Below are 27,972 nucleotides of genomic sequence, written 5' to 3'. Positions count from 1 at the left end.
CTTTTAACAGTTGTTATCCATTTTTGAAAAAAGGTGAAGATGTCAGTAGATAAGTTCTTCAGAAAAAGAAGCAGATTCAGAAACAGAACATGGTGCAAGAACTTGCTTCACTGAGAAAGGTTCAGCATGAGACGTCATCTTGCTTCAGTTTTAAAACGTTTAACTTAAAATAGTACTAAATGACTTCACTAGAAATAAAAACACAGGTCTTCTTACATAGACACATTTTAAATGTGAGACAACCAGTATGCTCCATTTGGGTTACAGCAATGAAAAAGAAGTTAGGCTACGCTTGCTTTAACTAGTCAGCAGTCCTCAACAAAGATCAAGGGGGACCAAAAGCAAGTGCAACAAATTAACAGTATCTTTATTTGACAGACTCTGATCTCTGATGCTTGGAGTGTATATGCAGCAGAAGGCATGCACAAAGCACACAAATGTTGAAAAAAATGCAAGTTTCCGAACAGTGATAATCAGTCATTTACCCTCCAGCTACCACAAGCTCTGACTGCAAAAGTAATAGTACAAAGCATGTCATGTCACTATTAAAATCATCATAAAGCTGTGCCACCATTTATGAACCATTATAGTGTGATAGCAACTGTTTGATATTAATTTCCAAAACCAGAATTACATAACACAAAGGTAAGGCAGGAAACCAGTCCGTGGAGATCATTTTTTACTTTCTGACTATATCTGTTTTGATAAGCAGAGTGTGGCAATGTTGTCAGGCACTAGAATTGGTCAGTTATGCAGTTAAACCATTAAAATAGCTCTTGGCACAGTTTTGGCACATGCCAACTACCACTTTCCCAAACAACCCAAGGCAGTTTCAAAGTTGTCACAGACCAGGAACCCTTCCCAGCCTGCACAGCACCATTCTGTGTGGACTGTAAGGCCGTTAAATGCTACAGACACAGTTGTTTTGTGCCTGTGGGTCTTGATGCCAGAGAATGTGCACGAACACATTTAATATATTAGAATAGGCTTTGCCTCTCACCCAAAGTGCCACAGATCTACTAATTTTTTTCTTCTGTATGTTAAGCTTATGATTCTCTGCTGAGTCATGTTTTTTGTGAACAGACAGCATGGGGATATGTTTGACACAGCTTGCTGATACAAGATAGCATGAAAAGTTTTTTATATCCAATTTTGAGTAAAATGGAAAGCAACCATGCACCCAGCCTCAGTATGTTACAGCAGTTCTTCCAGTTTCAATTGAATCAACAGGCACATTTATGTTAGTATTCAGAAAAAAAAGAAAATAAAAACACCCACCAAACACCCACCCACAGTGCAAACAAATGCAAAGTCTTTATATGAACTTAAAAAAGTTCTAAATGAAAGCTAGGGTGCAACAGTTGAAATTTCATTTATGCTAAATAATCTCTCTGAAAGCCACCTTAACACCAGAGGACTGTGAAATGTCCAAAGCAACATCTATTTTTAGAGAAGGTATGCAAGAGCCAGAGGACTGCAAACCAGTAAAGACTCATCTCTGTTCTGTGCAAACTGTCAGTAAATCTAATAAAGGACACACATGCCTGTCCTATGATACGCTGTAAAGGACATCACATCACAAGCCTTCTGTACTTTCAAAGAGTCAACCAGCTTCTACAAGAATGCTGACATCTGTAAAAACTCACCTGTATTTCTGAGAAGGCTTTCAACAAAGTCTCCCATCAAACACTTACTGAGACTAAGAAGTCATGGGATATGAGAGGAATTATTCTGGTAGAGAGGGATACCAATGGCAAGGAACTGCAGAACTCTAAACAAGTATCAAGTGACTATCTTGACAAAAGGCAGATGAAATGTGGAGAGATTCACATAGGAAAAAAAAAATAATCTTAAAGTCACATCGGCTTTAAACTGACCTTTACTACTCAGAAGCATAATCTTGAGATGATTAAAAAATCCATGAAAACTTCAATTCAGAGCTCAGCAGAAGTTAAAAAAGCCAATGAAGCATTGGGACTTACTGAAAAGAAGAGAGGGTGTTTTTATGAAAACGTATAGTCCTATACCGATGTATAGTCCAAGGTCTCCCTGAATGCTGAAGGCTATTTCTAATCCTGTTCCTCCACCCCAACAAAGACGACAACAGAAAGGGAAGAAGAGTTCAGAAAAGCACAATGAAGATATCAAAACTACAGAGAACTTCTATTTTAGGAACAATTAAGTAGTCACAGACTGAACAGGACAGGATAGAGTTTTATAAAGTCACAACTTGCTGAAGAATATTGAGAGTGATTGCTCACTATTTATTCCAACACAGAAAAGGTAGAAAGGTGTTAAGAAACTATTATATAGCATTAAATAAACACAAGGCTGCGTTCACAAAACACATAGTTCAAGCTGTGGATAGCTGAGCTACAGGATGTTGTGAATATCGTTAAGTTTGTAAGAACAAAAGCAATGGAACAAATTCATGGAAGGTCCACCTAGAACAGCTGTGGGGGTAGGGGGGAAGACACTGCTTCTGGTACCTAGAAGTCCTTTAACTGGAAGGTGCTGGAGGCTGGGAAAGTACACGAGGAGAAGCACCTTGCAAGCTTGTCCTGCTTTTATACACTACCCAAGGCCATGTCTCTCCTGGCTGGCCACCTTCAGAGAGCAGATATTGGACTAGACAGACTTATGAACTGACCTTGTGTTCTCACCATTACGAGTTATTTTACATAGAGACATACAATGCTTGTCTTTTATTACCCAATAGCACAGACATTCCCACAGAACAGCGAGTCAAATCCAAGATTCTGGACACCTGAAAACCCTAACCCAAGTACTATTTATAGTCTTTTCCTGAAGACCAATCATTCTGATTTTGGGACCTGTACCTGAGGAAAAAAAAAAACTGGTCTCGGACTGCAGAATTATTTTTCTTGGAAACAAAGGGCAGTTAAAAACCTATGCTTCCTTCCATTCCGTGAGCAATTTGATTTTTTTTTTGCCTAATGTAAACAGGTAAATTCAGATGTAAAAAACCAAAAAGATAGTAAGTTTTATGTAAAAATCTCTCACAAGGAACAAGATGAAAGAATGAAAGTCACACTATGTACTGTGCCACAGCAATGGCTCCTCAGTTAAAATCTTTGAAGCTGCATCCAGATATGGATATATATCCAGATATATATAGATCTATATCTATCTATATATAGATATATATATCTAATATACTAATACTATTAGATTAGTAACTAATCAGATACACTGATTAGTTTTAGAACAATTTTACACTGCTCGGTTCATGAACTAACCTGTTACCAGTTCCATATAGCTCCACTTCAGGTTTGAAAGAAAGCCTGAAGATAGTGCATACCTGTAGAAGTTTAGAAAAGACTGCACATCTGAACTGCATTCTGTAACTGCCATGGTATCAGTATCTATCCCTAGGCAGAAAACAAAAACTCGCATCTTCCCTTTTCAGCTTTGCATTACTGTCCCTTCAGTGTCAGGGTGTAAAACAATAGCATGCTAATGGATGTTCATACTGCAGCAGTTGCTTTTAAATGATGTCAGATATACAATAATTCTTGGTGGTCTGTTTAGAAGAATAATGCCTGAAATATACAAACTTGTATTCTGAAAATGGATTATTTGTAAACTGTTTAGAGATGTTGCTTATATTACAAATTAAATCAATTATATACTCTACACTAACAACATGATACAAACATTTGACTGTAGATTGAGCCAGCCGAATGGCAAGTCAACAGACTTTACGATTACTGATTAATTTCTACTCCTACGGATATCAGCTAGTATTTGAAATTATAATGATCAATTACTTGTGTTGGCTACTACAGAGATAAAGGGAAACCCCAGCAAGCTTACCTGCTTCTGGACAGCACTGGTATAATGACATTCTTAAAGAAAGTTACCTCCTTAACCAACACAGTGTTTTTCCCTAATAATCAACTTTAAAGAAAACACCAATTCCCAGAAAACACAAAACATGACAATCCCAGTGTAAGAAAAAGCATTTCTGAAAGTATTTTGATATGTTACCGTATATTGAAACTCAAATCAGAAAAAGCACACTTTTTACAAACTTATTAAAACCAAAGAACAAATGTTATTAAAATTTAAAAAGATGCTAAGATACAAATAATTCTATTTTAATTAGAGGGAAAATACTTTTTTTTTTTAATTCCAGACTAGCTATAATAAAAAAGATATTAAATAACCAATGTATTAAAAATAATATACCTACTTGTCAGTGATGGTCCTCCAAAGCTGCGCACCTGCAATTGTGGGAATGTAACATGAAACACAATGCACTAAACCAGAAACAATATATTTTTTTTTCTTTATTCATACGGAATGTTCAAATTTTGGACAAAATGACTAAGGAAGTCTTTGTAACAGTCAAAACAGGAGGAGTATAATTAATTTAGAGTAACAGTTCTTGAACTGTTTTCTGTAAAGTTAACATACCAGTTAAAAATATAAATGGAAAAACCTCAGTATTTTATATTGCTACATTTTCACATGGAAGGAGAAGATAACTTATGCTTTGCATCTACAAACTGACAACCACTTTCCACATTCCTTATGAATCTGTAATAGTCTTGCCACCTAGTGGCTGGCTGGAAGCGTGACGTAACTACACAGAAGTGGTATACTGGGAAGAATTTTTTTCTGCTTTTTGGAGTGACACTTCATTGATTCCAAGTCACTACCACAAGATTTCTAAAGTATTACTTCAAGAACCTGATTGTTCTTGAACTCTGTGTACAATGCCATCAAAGGCAGTAGTAAAATAAAAAAAGTTAGCAATAGTAAAATAATCATTCTGTATGCTGGTATACATAGGTCTTCCTAGCCTCCTCGCTATCATGAATAGTGAAATAACCACATAGAAACGGGACTGAAACACAAATGAAGACGGGATGGTATTACTCTCTTAGCTTGGTCAATATTGGTACATCTTGGATTTGGTCAGTACAAAACTATCAGTAATTACGGCTAAGAGAGAACTTAGGTAAATCACTGCCTTCCATCTAGTGAGGTATAAACATTAGTGGCAATTTATACAACAAGGATCCTAAAACTCAAATTCTGCTAAGCTTTTTAAGTTGGCCTCTGAGCTTGCAATGCTCAAGCAGGAAACAGAATGGTAATAAAGACTCTGGAGAAAACAATGACAATAAACCATGCTTCAAAAAAAGCTTGTGAATAACTGCTGTTAACTATAGCAGGGAACAAAAGGCTTTGGGAGTCAAAAATGATGTGGTAGTACATCACACAGGAACAACATGCTGCTTCTACACCTATTTCCTGCTTTTGCATTATATGCAGGTGATTTTTCAAACATTTTGCATGGGGATTCAACACAGACGAAATAAGACACTTTAGTCTGTAATTTTCATTGTCAGGAAGATGATACTATTTTTTTTTAATGACAAGCATTTTGCCAAAGATTTTCAAGATGGTAATGAACTACAGGATAGCAATCAAAAAAAACAAAAAAAAACAAACAAAAAAAAAAAAACAAAAACCACCCCAGCCACCAAAGCCAACAAACTCAAAATCCCTTTCAAACTTCTTTGTATTCACATAAGACTTCATACACACTGGAAACTGAACACTATTTGAAGTAGAAAAAAATACTGCTCGTTTCTTATTTCAACTGTGCTATGATAGGTCCTTTCTCAATCTGTTTACAAAGTGACCAACTTATATTGGGTCTCCGAAATTTTCCAACAGTGTTGTGATTAGGAGAATGTCAGAAGAAGTAGAAACGTTTAGGAAAATCATCTATTTTAGACAAAATGCATTTTCATACCTAGCAGTTATGAAACAAGAATGATTGTTCACTGATACCAATTATACTCATTCTAAAATCTCCTAATGCCTTTTCTACAAAATACAGCGAAACTTCGCTGAAAATGGTTATAGATCATCATAGATATATTAATTTCTCTCTGAAATTAGCTAATACTTTTAGAATAACCATAATATCGAAGTGGATTTAGTAGTGAACTAACAGGCTCTGAATTGCAGGTGTTTAAGCAAGGATCTCTATCAGTATAGTGCCTTACCTTTTATCCTTGAGAATACCAAATCCTTTATTATCTGAAGAATTAGCACTCCAAGTATTATGAGAGAAGTCAGATGATACACTCTCCAAGAGGTCAGTGCAACAAACCTAGAATGTCAAGAAGAAATAAACATTGAATACTTTTAAACTTATTGTAAGTATATGTAGATTGATAGCTGCTATTAGTACTGAAAATAAAGAGAAAAAAATAGACTGATATTATGTTATTGAATTTAGTTTCTCCCCACAACCCTTTCACAGGAAGCAAACACTGACAGCTCCAAGCATGGCAGTCTCATTTAAAGATGCAATTGCTGAACATACATTGAGTTTGTAGCAGATTTTTGTCCACACTTTTATCTACGCAGAGAGGAAGTATAGAAAACAAAACATTTTAATTTCTGCATAGGACACATTACTTTTAAAAATTAATTATGGTTTTATTAACATAAATTGTCTTGGCACAACAATTTTATTTTTTATTCACTTACAAAAACATTAGACATTTTCTTGTATTTCCCATAGGACCTATGTTCACACAAGACTTTTATACAAAAGATTCTTTCGAATGCAAAGATAAGGTAAAACTCTGTCATTCATGGTATATGTCCAAACCACAACAGTATAATATTCAAACTTGTCTTGAATAAGCTTTTGTGAATTTTGTTTTTCATTACATAAAAATTTTAGAACATGTCAAGTCAAGTCAAATAGACCTAGACTCAGAGTGTATTATTTATAATCATCTCATGCACTGCTGACTTTGCTATCTAGGTGTGTCTGGAGATTAGCTCTTCTATACATTTTACTGACAAATATCTTAACTCATAAAAAAGGATCCAAAGCGTATAAGAATTAAAATTCAATTAAATGAAAAAAAAAAAAAAGCTGAAGTATTTTAATAGCTTGTTTCAAGCACATTAAGACAGAGATCTGAATACAGATAATGAGCACATTAGTATCTTTTTCAAGCTAAAAGCAAAAGCAATTAACTTTAAAAAAAAAAAGCTGAGGATAGCCAAAACCAGTAAGAAGCCACTGTCCAAGGCAGTGGATCAAATGAGAATACCAACAGAAACAAATCCATACAAAACTGGGAGGTTTCCAAGAAACCTCTGGGATCTGAAAACAGGGCAGTTGGCCACCTAACCAGTTGCTGCTGCAGAGTTTTTCTGCAAGAAAGAGGGGAAAGGGAAGTGAAAAGGAGTAGCAAGCACGGCCTCTGGAGGAAACCAAGCAACACCCTTTGAGCACACCTGGATTTTTAAAAAGAAAATTAACTTTAGGTGTTTGTAACAAGCTCAGGACACACCACAGTTTTGGAAAACTGCTCCAATATTCCTTGCAATCCTCAAAACCCAGGACTGTATCAAAGAAAATGTCTGTGCCACTGATTTTCCTGTTTAACACAAACTCATAATGCCCAATCACCCTGAGCAGACCAGGATATGATTTCCAATACAAACAGATAAACTAACTCTGAAAGTTTTTCTCTGAATATGCAGGGTTTCTACATCTGTGCAGTCTGAATTATAACACTACTCTATCAAAAAACGCAGTATGAAATCAGTACCTCTGTATAATTTCAGCCAGCTCAAGAAAAGCAATAGAGATGTTTAGAGAAAAAAAGACCACACTGTAAGCTCTTTCAAAGCTGCCCAAGCATAGCTCATTAAATCAAAACTCCTAACAGCTTTGCATTATGCTGTCCCACTATTTTTCTTGGTGATAATCTTCACCATAAAACATCCTTGATTCTGTTTAAGGATCAAGTTTAACTGCACTGAAGACTTTGCTTAACCTACTTATTTAACTTGTTGATAATGGAGAAGAGAGGGAGATGCGACACTAGAGAAAAATCAAATGAAGAATTTTTCTTACAACTTCTAGGCATCAGAAGCTTGTAATAAATGCTACCTTTAAGTTATGTGGGCTTACTAATGTGCCTACTTTACAGGTTCTTCATGGTGCTTATGCATTAATACTTTATCGAATCAAACATTATGCCCCAATTTAGCAGTTATCATTGGCCAGTCCTCAATGGTTTAAAGAAATACACCAATATTTGTGTATGTGCATGTGAATGCGTGTGCATAGATACGGCACACATTTTACTAGTTCTTAAAGGTAAGATCAGGTATTTACTAAGAAGATTTAGCCTGCCTTTCAAAGAATATACAGAATATGTTTGACCTACTTTATGCTCACAATTGAACCACACTCCTAGTTTCACTGCAATCACAGCTGTCACCTGCTGTTAAAAAACAATTGCACTAATGCAGACAAGGATTAGCAAACAAGGATTAAGAAGGTAGCATCCTCTCTGAAAGATGTTTCCAAGTCATGTCATTCTGCCTTCTCCATACTGCAGTCTTTCTGATCCATAGCTTTGGGGGAAAAAAAAACAAAACAGCAGTCTAGCTGGAGCAGCTAATGTAGTAGCCAAACAAGAGCTTGTCACTTATTTGAAGAGCTTTCGGTTCTTCTGACTGGATTTCCCATGCCCTAACATTATTAGCTGTCACACTCCTTCTCTGCTTCAGTACTGTTTATTTAGACTGTGCTGTTTGCAAGAAAGGCCACCTCTTAAGAATTCATTCACAGCCAGTGTGCGTCAGCCCTCAGGTGCTCCAGCAATACGGATTAGAAAAACTGTTTGTGAGCCATATGTCAGACAGATCTACGTCCTTGAAACCTTAACTGGTCAAAAGCTGTTAAGGTCCCCGTGTAGTTTTTTTAATGTCTATCATAAGCTCATCAAAAGGTTAGTCCAGCATGCTGGGATCTGAAAACTACGTATTATGCTAACCGTGCCAGGATTCAAAATTCTTATAGAAATTAACAACATGATGCGTAGCAACCTGACTAACAAAAAGTTTCAGTGGTATTTTTGCTTATTATTAGGAGTTAGGGCTCTTTTCCCCCTTCTTTTTTAAGGAAAAGAACAGAGATTACTGAAGTACTTCTAACACACGCATGTATCTGACAACTAAAAGGCTCCAGAATGATATTATCATATACTGCACAAAGATATTTCTGTTTAGTAGAAGAATCAATAGCTATACCTATTCAGCAAACTTTTATGCTCTCTTTTTAAGCAGTAAACAAAACAGGCTGAAGTTCCAATTGTTGAATTTCTTCTACAAGTGCTGTGGAAGTAACAATTATTCCATGGAAGAAACAGCTGTTACTAGAGACATGAACAAGATTTGTCTCCCTATAAAATTCTGCAGAATTTTGAGAGATAAGGTTAAAACAATGCATAGAATTATGTATTTTACATAATGTATGACAAGGGGGCAAGAAACTCCGCTGTAGACAGTGTGGGACTGCACAAAAATGATCATGATATGCCATGGGACTCGGTCCTCAGCACTGGCTGAATTAGGTATCCCCAGCACACAAGAGGCCTTCACTCACACAGCTCCAGAGACAGGATGCAGCCATCTGGTTTTGGGGCTGCAAGAAATGCCTCTTCCATGGGCTGATGACAAGAGTGGCATCACCTGAGAAAGAGGTCTTCTGGTTGATGTATAGAGCAGTCAAGTGAAGGAGCTACTGGAGGCAGTGAGCAGATGGCAGACCACTATGGAGTATGATCTCCAAAAACATGACTAGGTAAGCAGCTGAGCAACTTGATCTAACTGGACCTAATTTGAGCAGGTCAAACTAGCTGACCTCCTGTTTTCCTTCCAACTTACATTCTTCTATGTAGGAAGAATGTAAGCTTGATGGAGCCAAGCGGGCTACTGAACTCCGCTGTGGGAGACTGAGAAACCATGATTATAAAATGAAATAAAGGAGATATCAACTATTGACTGTGAGGATAATTAAGCAGTGGTTGTCCACAGAGGTTGTGGAATTTCCATCCTTGAAACCTGTGAAGACAAAACCCTAAGCAATCTGTTCCGAGTTAAGTACTAATCTTTTCCAAGCTGAAGGTTGGACCAGAGACCTCCTGAGGCCTCTACCAATCTGAATAGTATTTTCATTCTGTGACTACTTTAGTCTATTAAAAGTGGCTGGCAAATCCTTTTCTGTAATATGCTGAATTTTGAACTTTAAGGCATAAGAGTTTCTGTTTCTTGGTCTGGCTGTACTGCAGCTGGACTGAAATGACTCTAAAATGCACAATTAAGAGTCAAAACGCAACAACTTTCAGAATTAAAAGTCAAAATTCTTCAACTGTATAACTCTATCGCAATTTTAAAATAATGGATATATACAATACTACATACAAGTGTGAGATTTACCGAAAAAAAGAGAGTACACCATTCTAAAACTCCACTGACAGCTACTCTACCTGATCTTCAGCATTCCAGTCACCTTAATTTCTTCCTACCTACGGACAATTACAGGGTACAAAATCATTTTCTTAAATCCCATAATGCAACTTCTCTTAGCAAGTCATGCTTCTTTACTTTTAGTCACACAAATAAATACACATTGCCATTAATCTCTACCGCTTATTTGTAAATTGCTAAATTCAAACATAACCTTTTCAGAATTTTGGCACTTTTCATATTTTGCTAAAATATGATGTTTAAGTTCAAGAATCGTGCTCTGACTAAAAATAAAAAAAAAGAACATCCTTTTGACAAGCTTCCCATAGCTGTGAAGGTCAGATGGAAAGAAAAGATGGGACAAGAAATGCAGCTGAAATCCCAAAGGCAAAAGCAAGACTGTACATAGTAGAAGAGCAACACATTAAAACCAATGATTAAGCCTAATCTGGTTAGAGAGCTCCTATACTTGCTCCTGGAGGTGATATTAACTAGTACCACATCACCTAAATAGAGAGAAGTACCCTAAGGTACCCCATCCTTCTTATCTTTTCTCCAGCTCTTTATAGTATGGGATGCTTGTATGTCAATACTGGCAAGATATGTTAACTAGCACAAGTCATTCATTGGATCTGTTATATCAAGAAGGAGCCAAGCCAGCTAAGAAATTTCAGATGCAAACACTGTCATACAATATTGCGGTCTGTAAACATAATGAACACTTATAGGGCATGGCAAAAACTATTTTTAATTGTACTTGTGAGATACAGGGAAGGCACAGACCTACTAAATTGCTTGAAAGCTTAAATCTATCAATTTGATGATACAAGTCTCATTTCAGCCGTGAATGTATATTTTTTTACCACATTCTAGAATTAGGAATGACTTGTACTTTGCAAACACAACCTGTAAGAAAATATTTCATCAAGAATTAAACAAATTAGATTACCAGCAGCCAGAACCATTTATTTCTAGAAAGCCTTATTAGGTACACTTAACCATCTATCCTTAGATGAATTCCAGAGATAATCACACAAATACATGAAAGCTGTGAATAACAGACATGAATACAGAGCTTTGCTTCACCATCACCTATTTTGACACATTTACTGTCTGCATGAATGATTTGCGGATTTTAGTTCAGTGCTCAACAAACACATTTGCACCTTAAAAACAGAGCCCAAACTCTTCAGAGTATTTTTGTGGTGTTCTAAATAGCGCAGGTTGGTACATACTTGTTGCCTCATTAAACACTAAGGTCAAAATCCACCAACACCTTCCAGCCATAGTTCACCCATACAACAGGTCTTTCTGTAAGACACTGCTACGATGCACCACTGAACAGAAGCCACTCAACTGCCAATAATGGATATGCTTCTTTTTTTTTTATCTACTAATTTTAAAAGTATGTCTGCTCCTACTCTTAACAGGGAACTGCCCAACACTGTTTCAGACAGATATCTACAATGATGGCATGTAGATAAGAAAAAAAAAAAAGTGGTCATAACTGTTTCCTGGTGGTAACTGTTTACTGCTTGGAAGCACACGGAGACCATTCTTCGTGGTTACTGCTGGAGCTATCAGCACCAGTCTGGCTGCAACAAATTCTGACACTTATTTCAAGCAAGAGGTTTGCAGAAGGGGAGTAAAGTTAAATTTTCTTCTAAATACAGCATGAAATGCACTTCCCGAAGAAGACTGCTAAAATACACTGCAAAGGCAGTATCAGAAAGCTTGTTCTCTTACTGATCACTGGCTCAATCATTTTGTTTGCCCTCTTGTGAATCAAGGGGCAACAATATACATTAAATTTAACCATATTTTCTTTAAAGGTAATTTAACACTGACTCTTCTAATTGGAAAAACATCCCAAAGCAGGTTTGCAAAACCTGCTCTTTACATCTATTAAACATATAAATTTACAACTTCTATGTGAATTGCTTTTAAATGTAAATGATCTTCATATTAAGCTTCCGTAAATACCAAAATGCAGTATCTGTAAATATTAAAATCCAAATGCTTAAGCATTCAACACATTTGAAATCCAACATTCAATAATGCAGCATTTTTCCTGTTGTTCCTTTAGTACATCTTGGTCTGAGCCAAAGTATTTAGATACTTATTCAAGTATTACAGTGCAAAAATCCTTTCCCCGTCCCTGCACAAAAAGAGTAAATACCCACTTACGGCAGAACAAGTTATGCATGCTTTTTTGGTAGAATCTATTTATAGAATAGAACTTGGTAGAATCTCATTAAATTCGTATCATATTTAACCGTCAGTCTGCATGTCTGAAAGATACACAAAAACTGTGGTACAGCAGAATCCCTGTTGCAGAGAGTAAAATACACAAATGTATTTTGTGACGTGTAATATATGTGCTGTCAAAAATTTTAGAATGAACAAAAATTTTATAAATTCTGCCTAACAAACCTCCTCACCAATACAAAAAGCATGATTTGTTGAATAAAATCATTTCAAGAAAACACAAAAAACATTTACTCCACATCTTCCACTTTGCAAAGAAATGACAGCATGTTAATCCAGATTTAAACTATGCACACCACCACTTTGCGTGCCTGGCAGCTTGAACTCAAATAGCTCTATATCTGTTTAGCTGAAAACACGTGAAATACTATAATAGAATGCTTCTTAAAATATGTACATTAAAAAACATTTAAAATAAATTTTAATTTAGTGGAGAAAAGTGTGAGCCTCTGTAAAGGCATAAATTAGGAGGAAGCATTTTTTTCCATTAAAGTTTTTTCTAAGTAAGAATGCCATCCAAGAACTTAGATATCTAAGACTTTTAATAAAATATTTCAACCAGAATAGAATGAAGAACTGCAAAGCAGTTGATTTGTGACTTACGTGCCAACAGCAATGAGTTTTCCATTGGATAGTGCCCATAAGACTAAAAATTCTATCATTAAGTACATAAAAATAAATAAATAAATAAATAAATCCAAACCCAAACAGAAGAGGCATGATTATTATTCTAAAACTTGCAGCATTTTCTTCAATTCTTTCTTTGTTAAGACAAAGACAATTCAGTCATCAACCATTTATCCAAGAGGCTTATTTTTCAGGTTTTAGTCAAAAGATTAGGATCGTATTTGTTCAGCCAGAAAGCACAGATCAAATCAAGCCTGGACAGCTGTTCTTTAGGAAACCTGCTAGAAGTTATTACGAATAAAGATTTTGGAGTAATAAATAAATCCCTTGACATAAGAAACAGACTCCCACAAACTTAAATTACTATTACTTTGACAGCCACCTGCAGAAGTGGTAGTTCTGTCAGGCTGCAGGGCAAAAGGCAAAGACTGCTGGACAATTGTAAAGAATTACATGATTATTAGCTTGAGTTAGTTATATATAGGATAGGAATTCAAATTGCATATTCTCTCTAACCCAACTAAAAGAATCAACATTTTAAACTTATAAATAGGTCTAAGTAAAAATTAAAATACTACAATTCTCTAAGCAAAAATATTAAAAAAAAAAATCTTTAAAATACTTTGCGTTCAAACAAAGAGAAATTTGCTTATAAGCTGGTAAATTTGGAAGTATATTAGTGCTCTGGGAAATAGGGTAACTCAATAATAAAATGTGGCATTGCAAAATTATCTCACACTGTTTGCAAGGAAATGTCTTGGTGAATGCAGTAGTTAGAGTCATGTTTCAACACTTGTGGCTTGTGGATCAGATTTACTGTAACCTATTGCATTCAGATAGGCGTATAAAATAAAAAATTGAGAAGGAGAAAGTTAAAGTGACCTAAATGACATACCTTGTGAGTCTACCATGACATCAAATGCTACCTGTTACATCAGTGAAAACAGGGGATGATATTTCCATGGAAGTTAAAATTATTTTGAATTAAACACATAACATCAAATAACCTGGCTTCCTTTATTTTTGCGGAAACATGTCCAGATGACCTTAATTAACCTGTACTCTGGCAAAGTACAGAAGAAATCTTAATCCCATTTTCTCATACAGTAGCAGCAGTTTGATGTTAAACAATTCAACTCTACCATGCTGCCCTAAATCTCCTTTTCTTTAATGCTCTCATTAGTCCTGTAACATCTACCATGGAGCATAGCATATCCCCCTAAAACTTCCATTGTTCTCAAAATTCTACTTACTATTTGAAAGGTCTCATTATTTTGAGTTAATGCATAAAGAAATTGTCGTTTCTCTCTTAAGACAACTGCTTTAGACACGGAATTTGTAAGTTTTAACAAGACAGAATAAACCCAAGCCATGCTGCAATTCGTCTATTCTCCTTTGTTTGGGATTTCCATCTTCTGCAAAGTCCTCAGCCTGGATTTGGTCCTAAATTGCTCAGTAATGCTCGCTTTCCCTCAGTTCCTCAATTATCCCATTTGATTTCTTTCCTGATTGATCCTGTTTTCTTCTTACTGGTTGAAAAATGCTGTAAACTGTCCAGGTTTTTATGTAACGCTGTCTGGCTCTAAAACAATGTCTATTTTCATTCCTGTAAACCAATCTCTCAGCCAAAACAATGCAAACTGTCACTAAAAAGCTGCTGAGATAATGGCTTTAAATTTTTTGCTAACTAAATTAAATTAATTTAACTTTCTGTTACACTTTTCTAACTCCAAAGCCTTCAGAAGTTTTAATAATTCGCACTGGAAAAGTGAACATAAGTTTAAAACTGCCTAAGTGAAAACGAGTAGACTCTAAAATTACATCATAACTTGCGTTGTTATCAGAATTTTAGCTTTACTTGAGAAAGCGTATTTTGGAATATCACCTTCTAGGGAAAAAAACCAACCAAACCCAAACCACAAACATTTTTTTTTAAGCTTGCAGAACAAACAGCAAATTACTGTACTGTAGCTGGATATAATGGACTAATCACAATACCAGGAAGTTTCAAAAGGTTGGTAAAAGGCAGCAAATTAAGTAAATTAAGACTATCAGACTAGAAGACACAAACTAACAACCATGTAAGAAACCCATTCATGTGGATGCACAGTGAATTTCAGAACTGCCTATGCCAGAATTTTTTTCTTATCTTTTCTGATAACGAACATATTATAATTACAAAAGAAATATGTCAATACATAACGTATTCTACTACCCTTATTTAAAGGATAAGAGATAGAAACTCTAATAAGAGTTTGAGGCAGGATTACAATCTATATTAAACTATTTACTTGTATGTTATCCTGATACTTTGAATTTTCAGAAGGTAATCCCAAAACAACTAAAAAGGGCGCTATAAGATTACCTATATAACAAAGATAGCTGAAGACTGAAATTTCCCAAATTAAAATCACATATAACATCTGGCTGCTATAAGAAAAACATTTTGTCACAGAAACATATAGATGTGTTCTCCTGACTCAGGAGATGTGACAAATTTAAGATAGTGATCTGAAGGCCAACATCCTACAAACTGGTCTCAAAATGTCAATACCCCCTCTTACTCCAAACCACTTAATTGTTATGCATTTTTCTTTATGTTTTGATCTAACAAGTTTCTTTTATTCCAGTTCTCACTTAATTTAGTTTGGTAACCTCCCTCCTGTCCACGGCCACTGATGACTTTTCCACATATATTCTAAATGAAAGCAAGTATTTTGAACCAAATATTTTCTTGTTATGGATTTAAATTTGGGTAGAATTAATTCTTTCTGTATTCATTTTGCTCAGCATACTCTCAGATTTGAGTGTGGTTTTGGGAAAACTTAAGTCTGAGAGGGGAAGAAAAGGATTCTGAAACAGCTGAATTACTATGTAAAGCTGAATTAAAGCAATCGGGAAGAAAATATTCATATATTGCCATTTGCAATTTCAGTATCTGGACTCATAAAAAATCCAGAGTTGTTTAAGTAAAATAAAAAGCTGAATTTACATAGCCAATTCAATCTATGCAGAGTCTCTGAATTTCTTACTAATGACATCTGGTGGCATGCTGGTAATGAGGAGTGGTTTGCATGGATAAAAGCCACATGATCCTTGTATGAGGACTAAGTGAGTCATCCTTAAAGGACCACACAAACTGCTGAGGGAAAACAACCATCAACCTCACCACCCCCAGGCAGTACTGCTACACTGACTGAAAAACACTAGTCATCACCACACCAGCGTTCTAGGAATAACATCCTAGCAATAAGACGACCACCTAATACAGACAAGACTAAGGAGAAAGTAACATTTTGTAAGCAGTGGGCTTCCTAAGGTTCAGGATGCCAAGTTCACGAAGATGTGCTGTTTGACTGAGCAGCTCCCTGAGGACTGCACTTCCAGTGGTACCCACAGTCAATCTTGATAGCAGGCAGAAACTTACAGTCCCCTCTCTCACACACTTGAAATGGAACATAATGACAGCCATACCGAACATACATAGAGTTATGAACAGCTATACAAATGTGGCTGATGCATGTCTAATAGGTCAGTTTCTTTCTCGCAACAAAGAATAAAAATCCAGATGCAGGCATACACTTTGTATGCACGCTGCTCTAAATATGCAGAAACCTTGCTTTATAAGCAAGCTATCCATCAAGATGTAGTAGTGACACCACTTACAGTTTGTGTGCAAACACCTGAAAGAAATGCTTAGCCCAGTACTATTTCCTTTGGTCAAAAAAATAAATTAATGAAGAAAAAGTACTCTGAGTACTTTCCTCATGGTAAGCATTATAATTTCAAAGCAGAGATTTCGTGTAAGAAACACTTTAGTAACAAATCTTAAAGTGAATTGGATACTTCAAACCAAAATAAACACTTCAATAACAAATCTTAAAAACAAACTGGATACTTAAAACACAACAAACCTCTAAACTCTGAATGTGTTTTTTTAACTAACATTTAAATAGCAATTAGATTTCATATCTGTAATACCCTTCCTACCACAGCCTTTACCTGATGCAATGCACATGGTTAGTTCAGATATAAGAAATATTGTTTCCTCTCTTGATCAATTAATTCTCCCATTAAAAAAAAATAATATTCATTAGGCCCAAGACCAAACAAAACAAAAAAAATCTGAGCGTGGATGGTGACAAAAGACACTATTTTTAACAGTAGATTTGGCCAGCATACCTGTCTAAATCAAGGAATGATACTTGTCTTTTACACAGCTGGTCAGTTAATTTGTTCATCCAGTACAATAACATCATATAACAGACCTGCAGTAACACACACATTTGTATATCAAAAAACATATAAAAATAATCCAATAAAAAATTGGATTTGGGATAGCAACAAGAACAGCAAGCGGGGTAATGCAAAAAATTTGTTGCACAAGGAGACAAACAGAGAAAAGATCTATTACATCTTAGTCTTTCTTACTGCCTCTCTTCCCAAGAAACGCTATGGAAATTAGTCATTTAGGCAACTGGTGAACAGAGGCAACGGAAGCATCTAAGGACGACCTTGTAGATATTAACGTATTATGTCTGAAACATATATCTGCAAATATAAAACATACCTTTGAAACAAATATCTGCAAACTACAAAAGACACCTAACAGCGCAGAATTACTAAAAATAAACTTGTCCCCCTGACCTCAGAGAAATATTTAAGATGACAGATTGGGAGAACAAAAATGAAAAGCTGCCACTATACCCCCTACCCCATACACACACATAAAGTAATAATTAGGGTAGATACTAACATAAAATCTAGGATTGACTGTTAATATTTGTCTAAGAATAAACATAAACCTGAAAGTTATCAGCCTGCAGCCTAACACTTAGAATACCTGGACTAAGCCTCTGGCACCAGCACAGAGTTTCTCTGCTCTTGGGCAAATCACTCATTTTTTCAGTACTGTGTGTGTAAAATAGGAAAAAAAGATCTTATTTTCTCATGTGGTATTTTGACTTCAGTTTGTAAACTATCTACAGCAGAAAAGTAGACTCTGTATCACATTTCAGATCATTAGGTGCTAAATAATATATATTTAACCCTTGTTCATTTTAAAGATTTTCAATTGGGGTCGTTTGGGGCGAAGGGCTTAAAACTGTTCATGTTGAACAAATAATGGAGGTGATAAGCAACGGATGCTTTTTCAATAACCAGAATTATTTTTTTCACTTTAACTGACAGCCCTATTTCATTCATTTTTGAGAAAATTTTATTAAATGTTAGTTCACTAAATATGCCAGTATATATAAAATCTAAATTGCATTACAATTTGATACATTTATTCAAAATATTAAAGCAAAGCATATTGCATCAGCTTTTGTAGGGTCTGAACTTTCGTGCAGTCTTTATGTTAGAAAACAAAGGAAACTGAAAAATGGTAGAGTACAGTACTGCCCAGTCTAAGAAGGTCCTAAAGTCAAGATCGAGTTGCTTTAAGCCTTGTTAAGGAGCCCATGATGATTTGTTAGAAATATTCAGAAAATGAAGGAAAACAAAATGAAATTAAATTAGTAAATTTCTTGTACTTACAAGACAATTATTTCAGTAGTAAACACTGAAGATGCATTTATATACAGTACCACAGTTAGAAGATTTTTAATGGGAGATTAGAATCAGATAGATTTTTTTTAAAAAAAAAAAAAAAAAGGATTTTGCAACAGGACATCAGAGAAATAGTTGACCCTCAGCAGCTCCTAGTGCAACAGTTTATACATTAAGTGTTTTGAATGGCATACATACAAGAATTAAACTAACTGTGAAGGAAAATACAGTCCCACCAAAATTAGAGGGATGGGAGGAAGGAACTATCACTACTCTTCCAACATTTGAAAAACTGTAAAATTAAACTTCACCTCCCCTTCCTCCCTCTTCCACCAACACTATTGCCAACATAGTGAGAGACGTCTCCCACCCAGCAATACAGACTTCTCAACTTTGAGGAATACTGAGATTAGAGGCCCTACGCACTGGGAGTCCAGCTACCTCTGCATGGCAATAGGGATACTTGCAGGCACATGACAAAGAAAGATGAAGCAGTAATTGGGAAATGTTTCTTCAACGTAGGCTCCAGCCAGCACAGAGCCCGCTTAGGAGAGACTTCAGAGGCAACAGGAGCAGACTCTCGTTCCCAGTCCTGAATCAGTAGGGACTGGCTGAGTCATCACAAACCAGGCTGACCAGTTGGACCTCAAAGGAGAAAAGGAAAACCAGCAAACACACTGTGCTGCAAACGCTCATGATGCCAAGACCAAAGCAGGGAAATGTGAAACTAGATTTAAATGACTGTTTCATTTTCAAAGTGTCAGATTTCATAGGTTTGCTAACAAGATCTTCCCTGATTTTCTTCAGTCTCACACCACAGAAGTTCACTGGCCATCATATCTGCCTCTACATATTTCCTAGTTTGTCTCCGCCTCTCAAATCTCCCTGGCACTAAGATAGCGAGCTTCCTGCTGAGGTAGAGCAATACCATCAAAATAAAAACTATCCTGGCCCTGACTTTTGCCATTGTGACTCATCTTGACAGTAAGAAAGTAGAGTGAACTATAAATTTTGATAAAATAAGTTCAAACACTGGTCACATAGCAAGTTGCCATTAAGACTACCAAAGGAGATTTTTCTATAGGCATTGCATAATGCATGCACTATATACCTTGCTTATGATCGAAACTGGACAAAAGGATAGCAGACAGGTTGCCCAGCAGCTACTATTCCTTGAGATGCAAAAATATATTTTGTTAGATGCTGTCCTTGAAAATATTATCAGACTGCTAAATGCCACACAGACATTTGCTCACTCCCCCTCAGTGGGATGGGAGAGAGAATTGGGGGGAAAAAAGGGTAAAACTCATGGGTTGAGATAAAGACAGTTTAATAAAACAGAAAAGGAAGGAATAATAATATAAAACAAATGATGCACAACGCAATCGCTCACCACCCGCTGACTGATGCCCAGCCAGTACCTGAGCAGCAGCTGCCCCCTGGCCAACTCCCCCCAGTTTATATGCCGAGCATGATTCCATATGGTATGGCCAGTTTAGGTCAGCTGTCCCGGCTGTGTCCCAGCTTCTTGTGCACCCCAGCCTCCTCACTGGCAGGGCACGAGAACCTGAAAAGTCCTTGACTTAGTATAAGCACTGCTCAGCAACAACTAAAACATCAGTAATGTTGTCAACATTACTGTCACCCTAAATCAAAAACACAGCACTATACCAGCTACTACAAGGAAAATTAGCTCTATCCCAGTCGAAAGTAGGACACAGAGACATGTCGCAAAGAAACACAAAGCGTTATGACCCTTCCAAATCGCTGAAAGAACAGATGATCTCTGATGTATGCAGAAAAAGAGAGCAAAACCATGTAACTTCCTCAATGAAAGGATTTACCCTGGATATCCGAGACCAGGATGGATAATAAAAGTCAACCTAAATTAGACATCACACGCACCACTCCTGCAACTAAAGAGCATAAAATGATTCCAAAAATATTTATACAAAGAGATTTTCTTGTGCAGCACAAAGCTTCAAGAAGTTCTCTTTCCATGACTTGGATCTCATGTTTAAACATCCCACTGTTAGGGTTATAGAGAACTAAGTGGAGTTTGCAATTAATCCACCTCTTTGCTTGTTTGCCACTCATTTGCTTAAGAGGAAAGGAGGCAGTTTTAGCCACAGGAGAGGAAACACAATTCCGTCTTAGAATCTCAACAGTATTATTACACAGAGCCCTAACACATAAATTGCTCTACATGAACAGGCAGGCATCCAGCAACATTTTAGTAGACCAGAAAACAAAAAATGTAGGCATCGCCAAAACCTAAGATCAGGGGAAAGTCCTGAAGAAGTTTCACACAGAAAGCCAAGTTTTTCCTACAGAAATAAACAGAAGAGTTGTTACAAACACAACAATGAACACGTCCCTATCTTAGTTTCTACCTTTTTTTCCCCCAAACTGTATCCGACTACAAAAAGCTTAGTCAAAAACCAAAAGAGAACTGGTGCACTGCAGTAACGTTCCCGCTGTCCCCACTCCACAAAGCCTCCACTAACTAGGCCACCAACCTGGCGAAGCGCGCACCCCCAAAACGAACTCCGAAGTAACGGACCGCAGCAGCAGCGCAGCGCTAATGACAGGCTCAAGGCCTAATTTCACGAGGGTTTCACAACTCCGCAGAGAACGGCAGGCCCACCGCTCATCCCCACGGCAAGAAACACAACTTCTCGGCGGGGCGTGCCTCAGCCGCCCAGGTCTGCTCCCAGCCCGGGCACCGGGCGACTGTGAGAAGCATGGGGAGGATGGGGAGGGGGCTGCAGAGAGCGGACACAGCGGGTGAAGGATCCCGATGAAGCAGGTGCACACAACGCAAAGGGCCATACCCTGCCCCCGGCGGTGGGGGAGGCGATGGCGCAGGTGAGAGCGAGGGGAGCGGGTCAGCACCCCTCAAAGGGCGGCCGGGGGACGGGCTGGGGAAGGGGGGCGCGGGCCAAACGCTCCTCCCGGGGGGGCGAGCAAAGCGCAGGGGTGGGGGAGCAGGCGCCCGTCGCCGGGCAGGGGCTCTCCTCTCCCGGGGGGAACGGTCCCTGCCCCGGCCAGGCTCGCTCACCAGAAGAGCAGGTTGGCGCAGGCGAAGCCGCCCAGGCTGTGTAGGGGCCGCTCCCAGCTCAGCGCCGCCGCGATGCAGCAGCCCACCGCCAGCCCCGTCTCCCCCAGCAGCGCCGCCGCCGCACCGGCCGCGCCTGACACCTCCGCCGGCTCCGCATCCCCAGCCGCCGCCACGCTCCGCTCCTCCAGGTCCCCTGGCCGCTCCCGCTCGCCGCCGCGCTCCCCACCCGCCTCTGGCCCGCAGGACTGCGCGGGCTCTGCGCTCGCCATGGTTCGGTCGCGACCACCGAGGCTGCCGCTGGGGCGGGCGGGGCCGGGCCGGGCCGGCGGGGGGCGGGGCCGGGGCGGGGCCCAGAGCGCAGCCGTTAACCCCCCACCCCCACCCACCCCCACCCACCGGCGCCGCTGACGTCACCGCGAGCCGCGCGCCAGACACTGGGGCGGGGGGTGGGAAGGGAACCGCCCTCCGGGCAGGTGTCACGAGGGGTTGCGCGTGCGCGTGACAGGTGCGGGGGGGGCGGTGGCGGTTGGTGGTGACGACGACGATGATGATGATGATGACGACGACGATGATGACAGTTGGGGCTGCGCGTGACTGTTGCCTGGCCGTTAGGGCCCCTTAGCCGCGGTGGCTCCCCCGCCGCTCCGCAGCTACTGTGTCCGGGCCTCCTCCCCGCCGCCGTCCGCTCGGTAGGGGGCCTGGGGCGGCTGGCGGTGGGGATTACAGCAGGGGTGGGTGCTCCCAGCGGCCGGTGCCCTCTGGTGAACGGAGGGCTCGTAGGCGCACACCCAGGCTGCGGAAGTAGCCAGGTAAAAGCGTTGAGGGTTTTGGTTGCCCGCTGGGGAACCAGTTACCGCCTTGGTTTGGGAAGTGGTGTGGTGATGCTGTGAAATCTACCAGAAGAAGTTACTACCAAAGCTCCTTCATCTCCTCCTGTGTATCCCACAGCCAAGCAACAATGTCCAGAATCCTCCCCAAAATGGAAATAAATTGTTGTTGCAGTGCTGGAAACTTCTCAGACCATGAAGGACACTACAGGAGTTTGGTGGCTTCCATCTGCATCTTTCCTAAGTATCCAAGAAACTTACTTGAAAATATATCCTGTGTTGTCCTGTCATCTGTACGACTAAGTATCTGTCCAGCCTCAGGCTCAAGATGGAAGCTTGACACGGTCTTTAAGGTGATGATGTGCATCATAGCAAATGTGATTATTAGGGAGATGGATTCTGGAGAGGGTGCCTGGTGAGAAATGTCACTGGAGCCTCTGTTGCTGAACAGGAGCAGCCAAAAATCAGAATCAAAGAATGTGTCTCACAGTATAAACTGCACAAAATTAAATCATTTTTATTACAAGAGCAAAATAACAAGAAGAATAATTTTGGATTGGGAGTTAACATCTGTTTCTAGCTTAATTGAGTACCCTCTATTAGCTTGATCTTTTTATGGGAAAAGGAGCCATACTCACTTTAAGGTCAATGTGCCTTTTTTCCTCTGAGGTAAAAGAAGACAAAATAAGATCACAAAATTAATTAAGTTGCACCGTTAACCGTGGGTTGCAAATCTCGTGTGTGTTTTCACCAGATGTCCTTGGGAAGGAGTTCTGTTACTTCTCTGATTCCACATCCTTTATGTAGTATATGAATTGTACCCAAGAGGAAACATACAGAGCATCATTCTACATAAGCAATTAAAATTTTTCTAAAGGACATTTTAGTTTTATGCTCATTTGTTACACTACTATGCTTTTACCTTTTGAGAACATGGGGCCATGCAGACCTGCCTGAATAATAAGCCTAGCTAAAAAGTGATGGATTAAATGTTGTTTATGAGAGAGCGAAAGGAAAGAGACAGGCTCCTCCAGTAACCCAAACCGCACAGATGGACAGGAAATAGTTGCAGCAAGACTGGAGAAACACCTTGTTCCTTTGCTTCAGTTTTATGCTGATGGATAAAACTTTGCCCCAAGAAGACTTGGTCAAAAGAGAGTGTCTTCCCCATGCTGGAGAACAGGCGCTGTCTCATGTGTGTGCAAGCAGCTGCTTACAATTACTGAGCACTCCTGTTGGTGGTGTGTGAGCACTTGATGCCTCTCTAGGGGGTGTGCAGTGGTTGCCTACAGATGCTTATTCCCTGGTTTTGGGAGTGGGAGCCAGAGGGAATCTTACCAGTCCATGGGAGTAAAAATAGGGTCTTCTCACAAGGAAAAAGAGGTAGGGAGAGGAGCACAAACAGGGGGATTTCTCCTGTACTTATCCTTTTTTCAGGACGTTGTAGGATGCTGTGTTACCTATGCCAAGCTGCTGTTGCAGCGAAGGCTGTCCATAACTTGCGAAAACCATCCCCAGCATAGCCAGCGGCAGCCTGCTTTCCCTTGCTTTCAGTTATTTCAGTAATGTGGGCTGTCCTATTTGGCATCTAAGTCTAGTTAACTCCAAACAGTTACTAGATAAGCCTGGAAAGAAGTCAGGTATTCCTTGTGCACTTTTAAAGTGACTGTGGAATAGGTTAAAATGTTTGAATTTGTGGTTAACCAGCATTAGATCTTGATTTGTACTGAGCTTGTGAAATGTGGATAATGGCAATATAATCCTATGGCCCTAGGGATTAAACCATGACAGATTTTTGGCGATCCGCCCTTACCAATATTCCACTTTTGTTTTTAAATATTGGAGTATGGTTGTATCCCCACCCCCCCTAATTTATATTCTATACTGTACTTCCTTCAGTTGCAGGAGTTCAAGAATCCTCCCTCTCCTCAGAAAAGGGGGGGCTGGAATCCGGGAGGGGAGGATGAAGTGGGGTTTCAGTGGGCATGGTAGACCATAGATGTGGGAACTCTTTCTGATTATGATTAAACTTGCATCCAGTCTAGATTACTGGCCTCTGGTTCCTGGCCTATACCATGAATAGAAATTAGTGAAAAGTTCTTCCAGAATAGGTTTTGTAGTTTAGCTAATGGGAAAAACGCTTCACATACTGATGGACACCAGCTCTTCTTTTTCATTGGTGATAGTTACTGAGTTGGGTTTATAGGAATGAGCTTACTGAAAGCACTCTGGTATAGACATCAGTGTGAGAGAAGACATGGATCATTCATTCCCAGCCATTGAAAGTTTATATGTCTTTTTCAGACAAAATGGTAGTAAATATGATCTCTGGCTTTGATCTTTCTGTGTTTTGACGTTTTGCCTGCCAGGGTTTAAAAGGTTTGTGTGAAGTTTGTGAATTTCAGCTGGGAAAAACTAAGACTAGCAGCCAGTGCACAGTTGCATGTGTGAGCTGTAATGCACAGAATTAGACTAGGGACTGCAGTTCTGGTGTCAGGGACTACAATGAAAGGGTGGATAAAAGCTGAGGAGAAAGCTTTCTAAATGGTTTTATCAGCAGAGCTTACAAATATCAAAGCATTCTAACGCTTCTGAAATCTGTTTAAAAATTCTGATGTCAGCATAGAGTAACATTGTTGAATTCAGTTGAGGATTTTAGTTCAAAATGGTATGACTTTTCGTCTCTTTTTTTAAAAAAAAGTTGTTTCCATTTGCTTCATTTCATCACAGGATCACAGAATAAGTTAGTTTCAAGGGAATGTCTCAAAGATGTTTGGTCCACCTTTCTCCCCACATACATACTCACTTAAAGCACCTTGATTGTTGGCTATGACAAATTGCTTTGTGTCCTGCCCAACTGTCCTGGTTTCAGCTAGGATAGAGTTAATTTTCTTCCTAGCAGCTGCTGTGTTTTGGATTTAGTATGAGAATAATGTTGATTTTAGTTGTTGCTAAATAATACTTAAGTCAAGGACTTTTTCAGCTTTCCATAGAAGCTGAGAGGGAGCTTAGGCAGGACAAGCTGGCCAGAGGAATATTCCACACCACAGACGTCATGCTCAGTATATAAATGAGGGTCAGCGGGACGAGGATCTGCAATTGCTGCTCAGGATGGGCTGGGCAATCGATCATCAGGTGGTGAGCGATTACATTGCATCATTTATTTTGTATATTCTTTTACTGTTATTATTTTCTCTTCCATTACTGTTCTATTAAACTGTCTTTATCTCAACCCACAAGGTTTTTTTTTTATTTTTCTCCCTCTTCTTATCCCATTGCTGGGGGGGGAGTGAGTGAACGGCTGTGGGATCCTACTTGCCAGCTGGTGTTGAACCACAACACCAATTTAGTTGTGAATGTCTCTGAGGACTGGAGATTCTACAGCACACTCTGGGCAACCTGTTCCAATGTTTGACCACATTCATTGTGAAGAATATTTTCTTATTATCTATCAAAAATTCTTCTTCTGCAAGTTTTGCCCCTTTCCTCTAATTTGTTTGGTCTGTACCACATAGGGGAGGACTCTGGCCCTGTCTGCTCTGTAACCTTAGTAAATAGATCTCCATTAACCTTCTGTCCTCCAGAGTAAGCGAACCCAGTGCTCTCAGCCTCTCCTTCTACATCATGTGCTCTACGCCACTGACCTTCCAGGAGCCTTCTGGACTCCTTCCAGTATGTCAGCGTGTATCTTGTATGGTGTAGCCCGAAACAGGACAAAGCATTCCATATGTGGTCTCACAAATGGGAGGAGGGGAAGAACCACTTCCCTTGTCCTACTAATGACCCATAGTTAGTGGATGATTATTGACTCTGTATCCAGTCATGCCCGTGGCACTTCCTAACTTATCTCTGAGCCCCATCTTAGTCATTCTTCCTATGGTAGCAGTTCTGTGACTTTGATCATCCGTGTTCCCCTTCCCTGACCCTTTTCCAGTTCTAAGACGACCTTCTCGTGCAGTTCTAGTCACATCATCACTGAGTTCGAAGTGGGAGCAGGTCATGGATTTAAATAGTTTCATAGCAATGCTCTGTAGTTTGCCTTATGCCTTTTGTAATAATTTCTAACGTCTTCTTTCCTTGTTCTTTTTTTTTTTTTTATCCCCCTAACTGGTGAAAAACATTGTATTGATATTTTCCTGGAACTATTTAAACGTCATGATTTTGTTTTTTAGTGATAATGATCAGTTCATCACTTGTTGTACAGGTAAATCTGGGGTTGAGTTCCTCCCCTACTCCCTGCAACCTCACCTGTCTCACTTTATCTACTTGGAATTTATTCTACCATTTTATGGGACAACTATTCAGTTTCCTAAAGTCATGCAATTCTTTAGTCTGCCCTTCTTCTCACTTCCCTGAATACTTGATGTCTTCACTAAAGTTTGAGCTTGCTCTATCATTTTTCCAGTTCACTATTGAACAATTGAAGAGCACAGAGCTCCTGCAGAACTTCACTCATGGTTTTCTTCCTTTGTTGAGAATGGACCGTTTGCTCTTATTGCCCGTTACCTATCTTCTAGCCAATTGTTTCTCCGCATCAGGACTTCCCTTCTTATGTGGCTACATAGCTTCCTTAAAACCTTAGGTGGTGAATTTTGCCAAAAGGCTTTTGGAAATTCAGGTAAACCAAACAGGTGTCATTCAGAGGTCACTGAGCCTGTCAAAGAACTTCAGCAAATTGCTAGGGCAGAGCTTTACTTTACAGAACCTGTGCTGCTTCTCTCCAGTAGAGCATACTTCTTCAGGTGTCCACTAATTGTATTCTTTATTACAATATTTACTAATTAACATTTAAAGCCTTTAGTTGCCTAGACCCCTCGAACTCTTCAAAGACTGATGTCATACATGACATACATACCATGGACCCATCATTAATCCTGTTTCTGGTTGAAGTTTCATGCATGCTTTTGTGGACTTTCTCGCAGGTCTCTTTACCAAATGCTGATATCTTTTATAGTTACTGTTTAAGTGTAGAATAACTTTCCAATTAATAATTGGCAAACAGTTTTCTCCTTTGATGCACACCCTCTTAGCCTTTCAGCATCCAAAAGGTCTCTACTCAATTGTGGAGCACCGATGAAACCACATCCCAAACAGTTTATTCTTTTATTTAAGTGTAATATATCATAATCTTAAACGATGGAGCAGCACTGTTAAGTGGTGCCCTATGTTATGCAAAATGCAATTAGGATTGCGACACACCTTTTAAAGTATGTTACATACAAGTTTGTACATCAGTTAAAATGTCAGGCACTAAAAGTCCTATTCTCTCATCCCGTGCCACATGCTTCAAAACCACAGCATTCAGTTTAA

The 27,972-nt window shown here is 39.0% G+C and overlaps 1 protein-coding gene and 1 long non-coding RNA gene across 2 annotated transcripts in view; one reads left to right on the top strand and one right to left on the bottom strand.

Annotated features, from left to right (window-relative positions):
* Nucleotides 1–19,731, top strand: part of LOC141739269 (uncharacterized) — a 37,829-nt gene extending 18,098 nt beyond the window's left edge. The window contains exon 2 of the long non-coding RNA XR_012585652.1: nt 19,297–19,731. This is a non-coding gene — a long non-coding RNA (uncharacterized LOC141739269). The remainder of the gene's footprint in view (nt 1–19,296) is intronic.
* Nucleotides 1–22,148, bottom strand: part of RETREG1 (reticulophagy regulator 1) — a 71,238-nt gene extending 49,090 nt beyond the window's left edge. Inside the window, exons 1-3 of the mRNA XM_074576168.1 lie at nt 21,836–22,148; nt 6,048–6,154; nt 4,217–4,247 (exon numbers count right to left, since the gene is read on the bottom strand). Of these exons, the coding sequence (XP_074432269.1) occupies nt 4,217–4,247; nt 6,048–6,154; nt 21,836–22,104 (407 nt within the window). The 5' untranslated portion in view covers nt 22,105–22,148. The remainder of the gene's footprint in view (nt 1–4,216; nt 4,248–6,047; nt 6,155–21,835) is intronic.
* Nucleotides 22,149–27,972: the final 5,824 nt, after the last annotated feature.

Source organism: Larus michahellis, chromosome 2, assembly GCF_964199755.1.
Source record: "Larus michahellis chromosome 2, bLarMic1.1, whole genome shotgun sequence".
In the NCBI taxonomy this organism is placed as follows: Eukaryota; Metazoa; Chordata; class Aves; order Charadriiformes; family Laridae; genus Larus; species Larus michahellis.
This window is presented reverse-complemented; position numbering and strand designations above follow the sequence as displayed.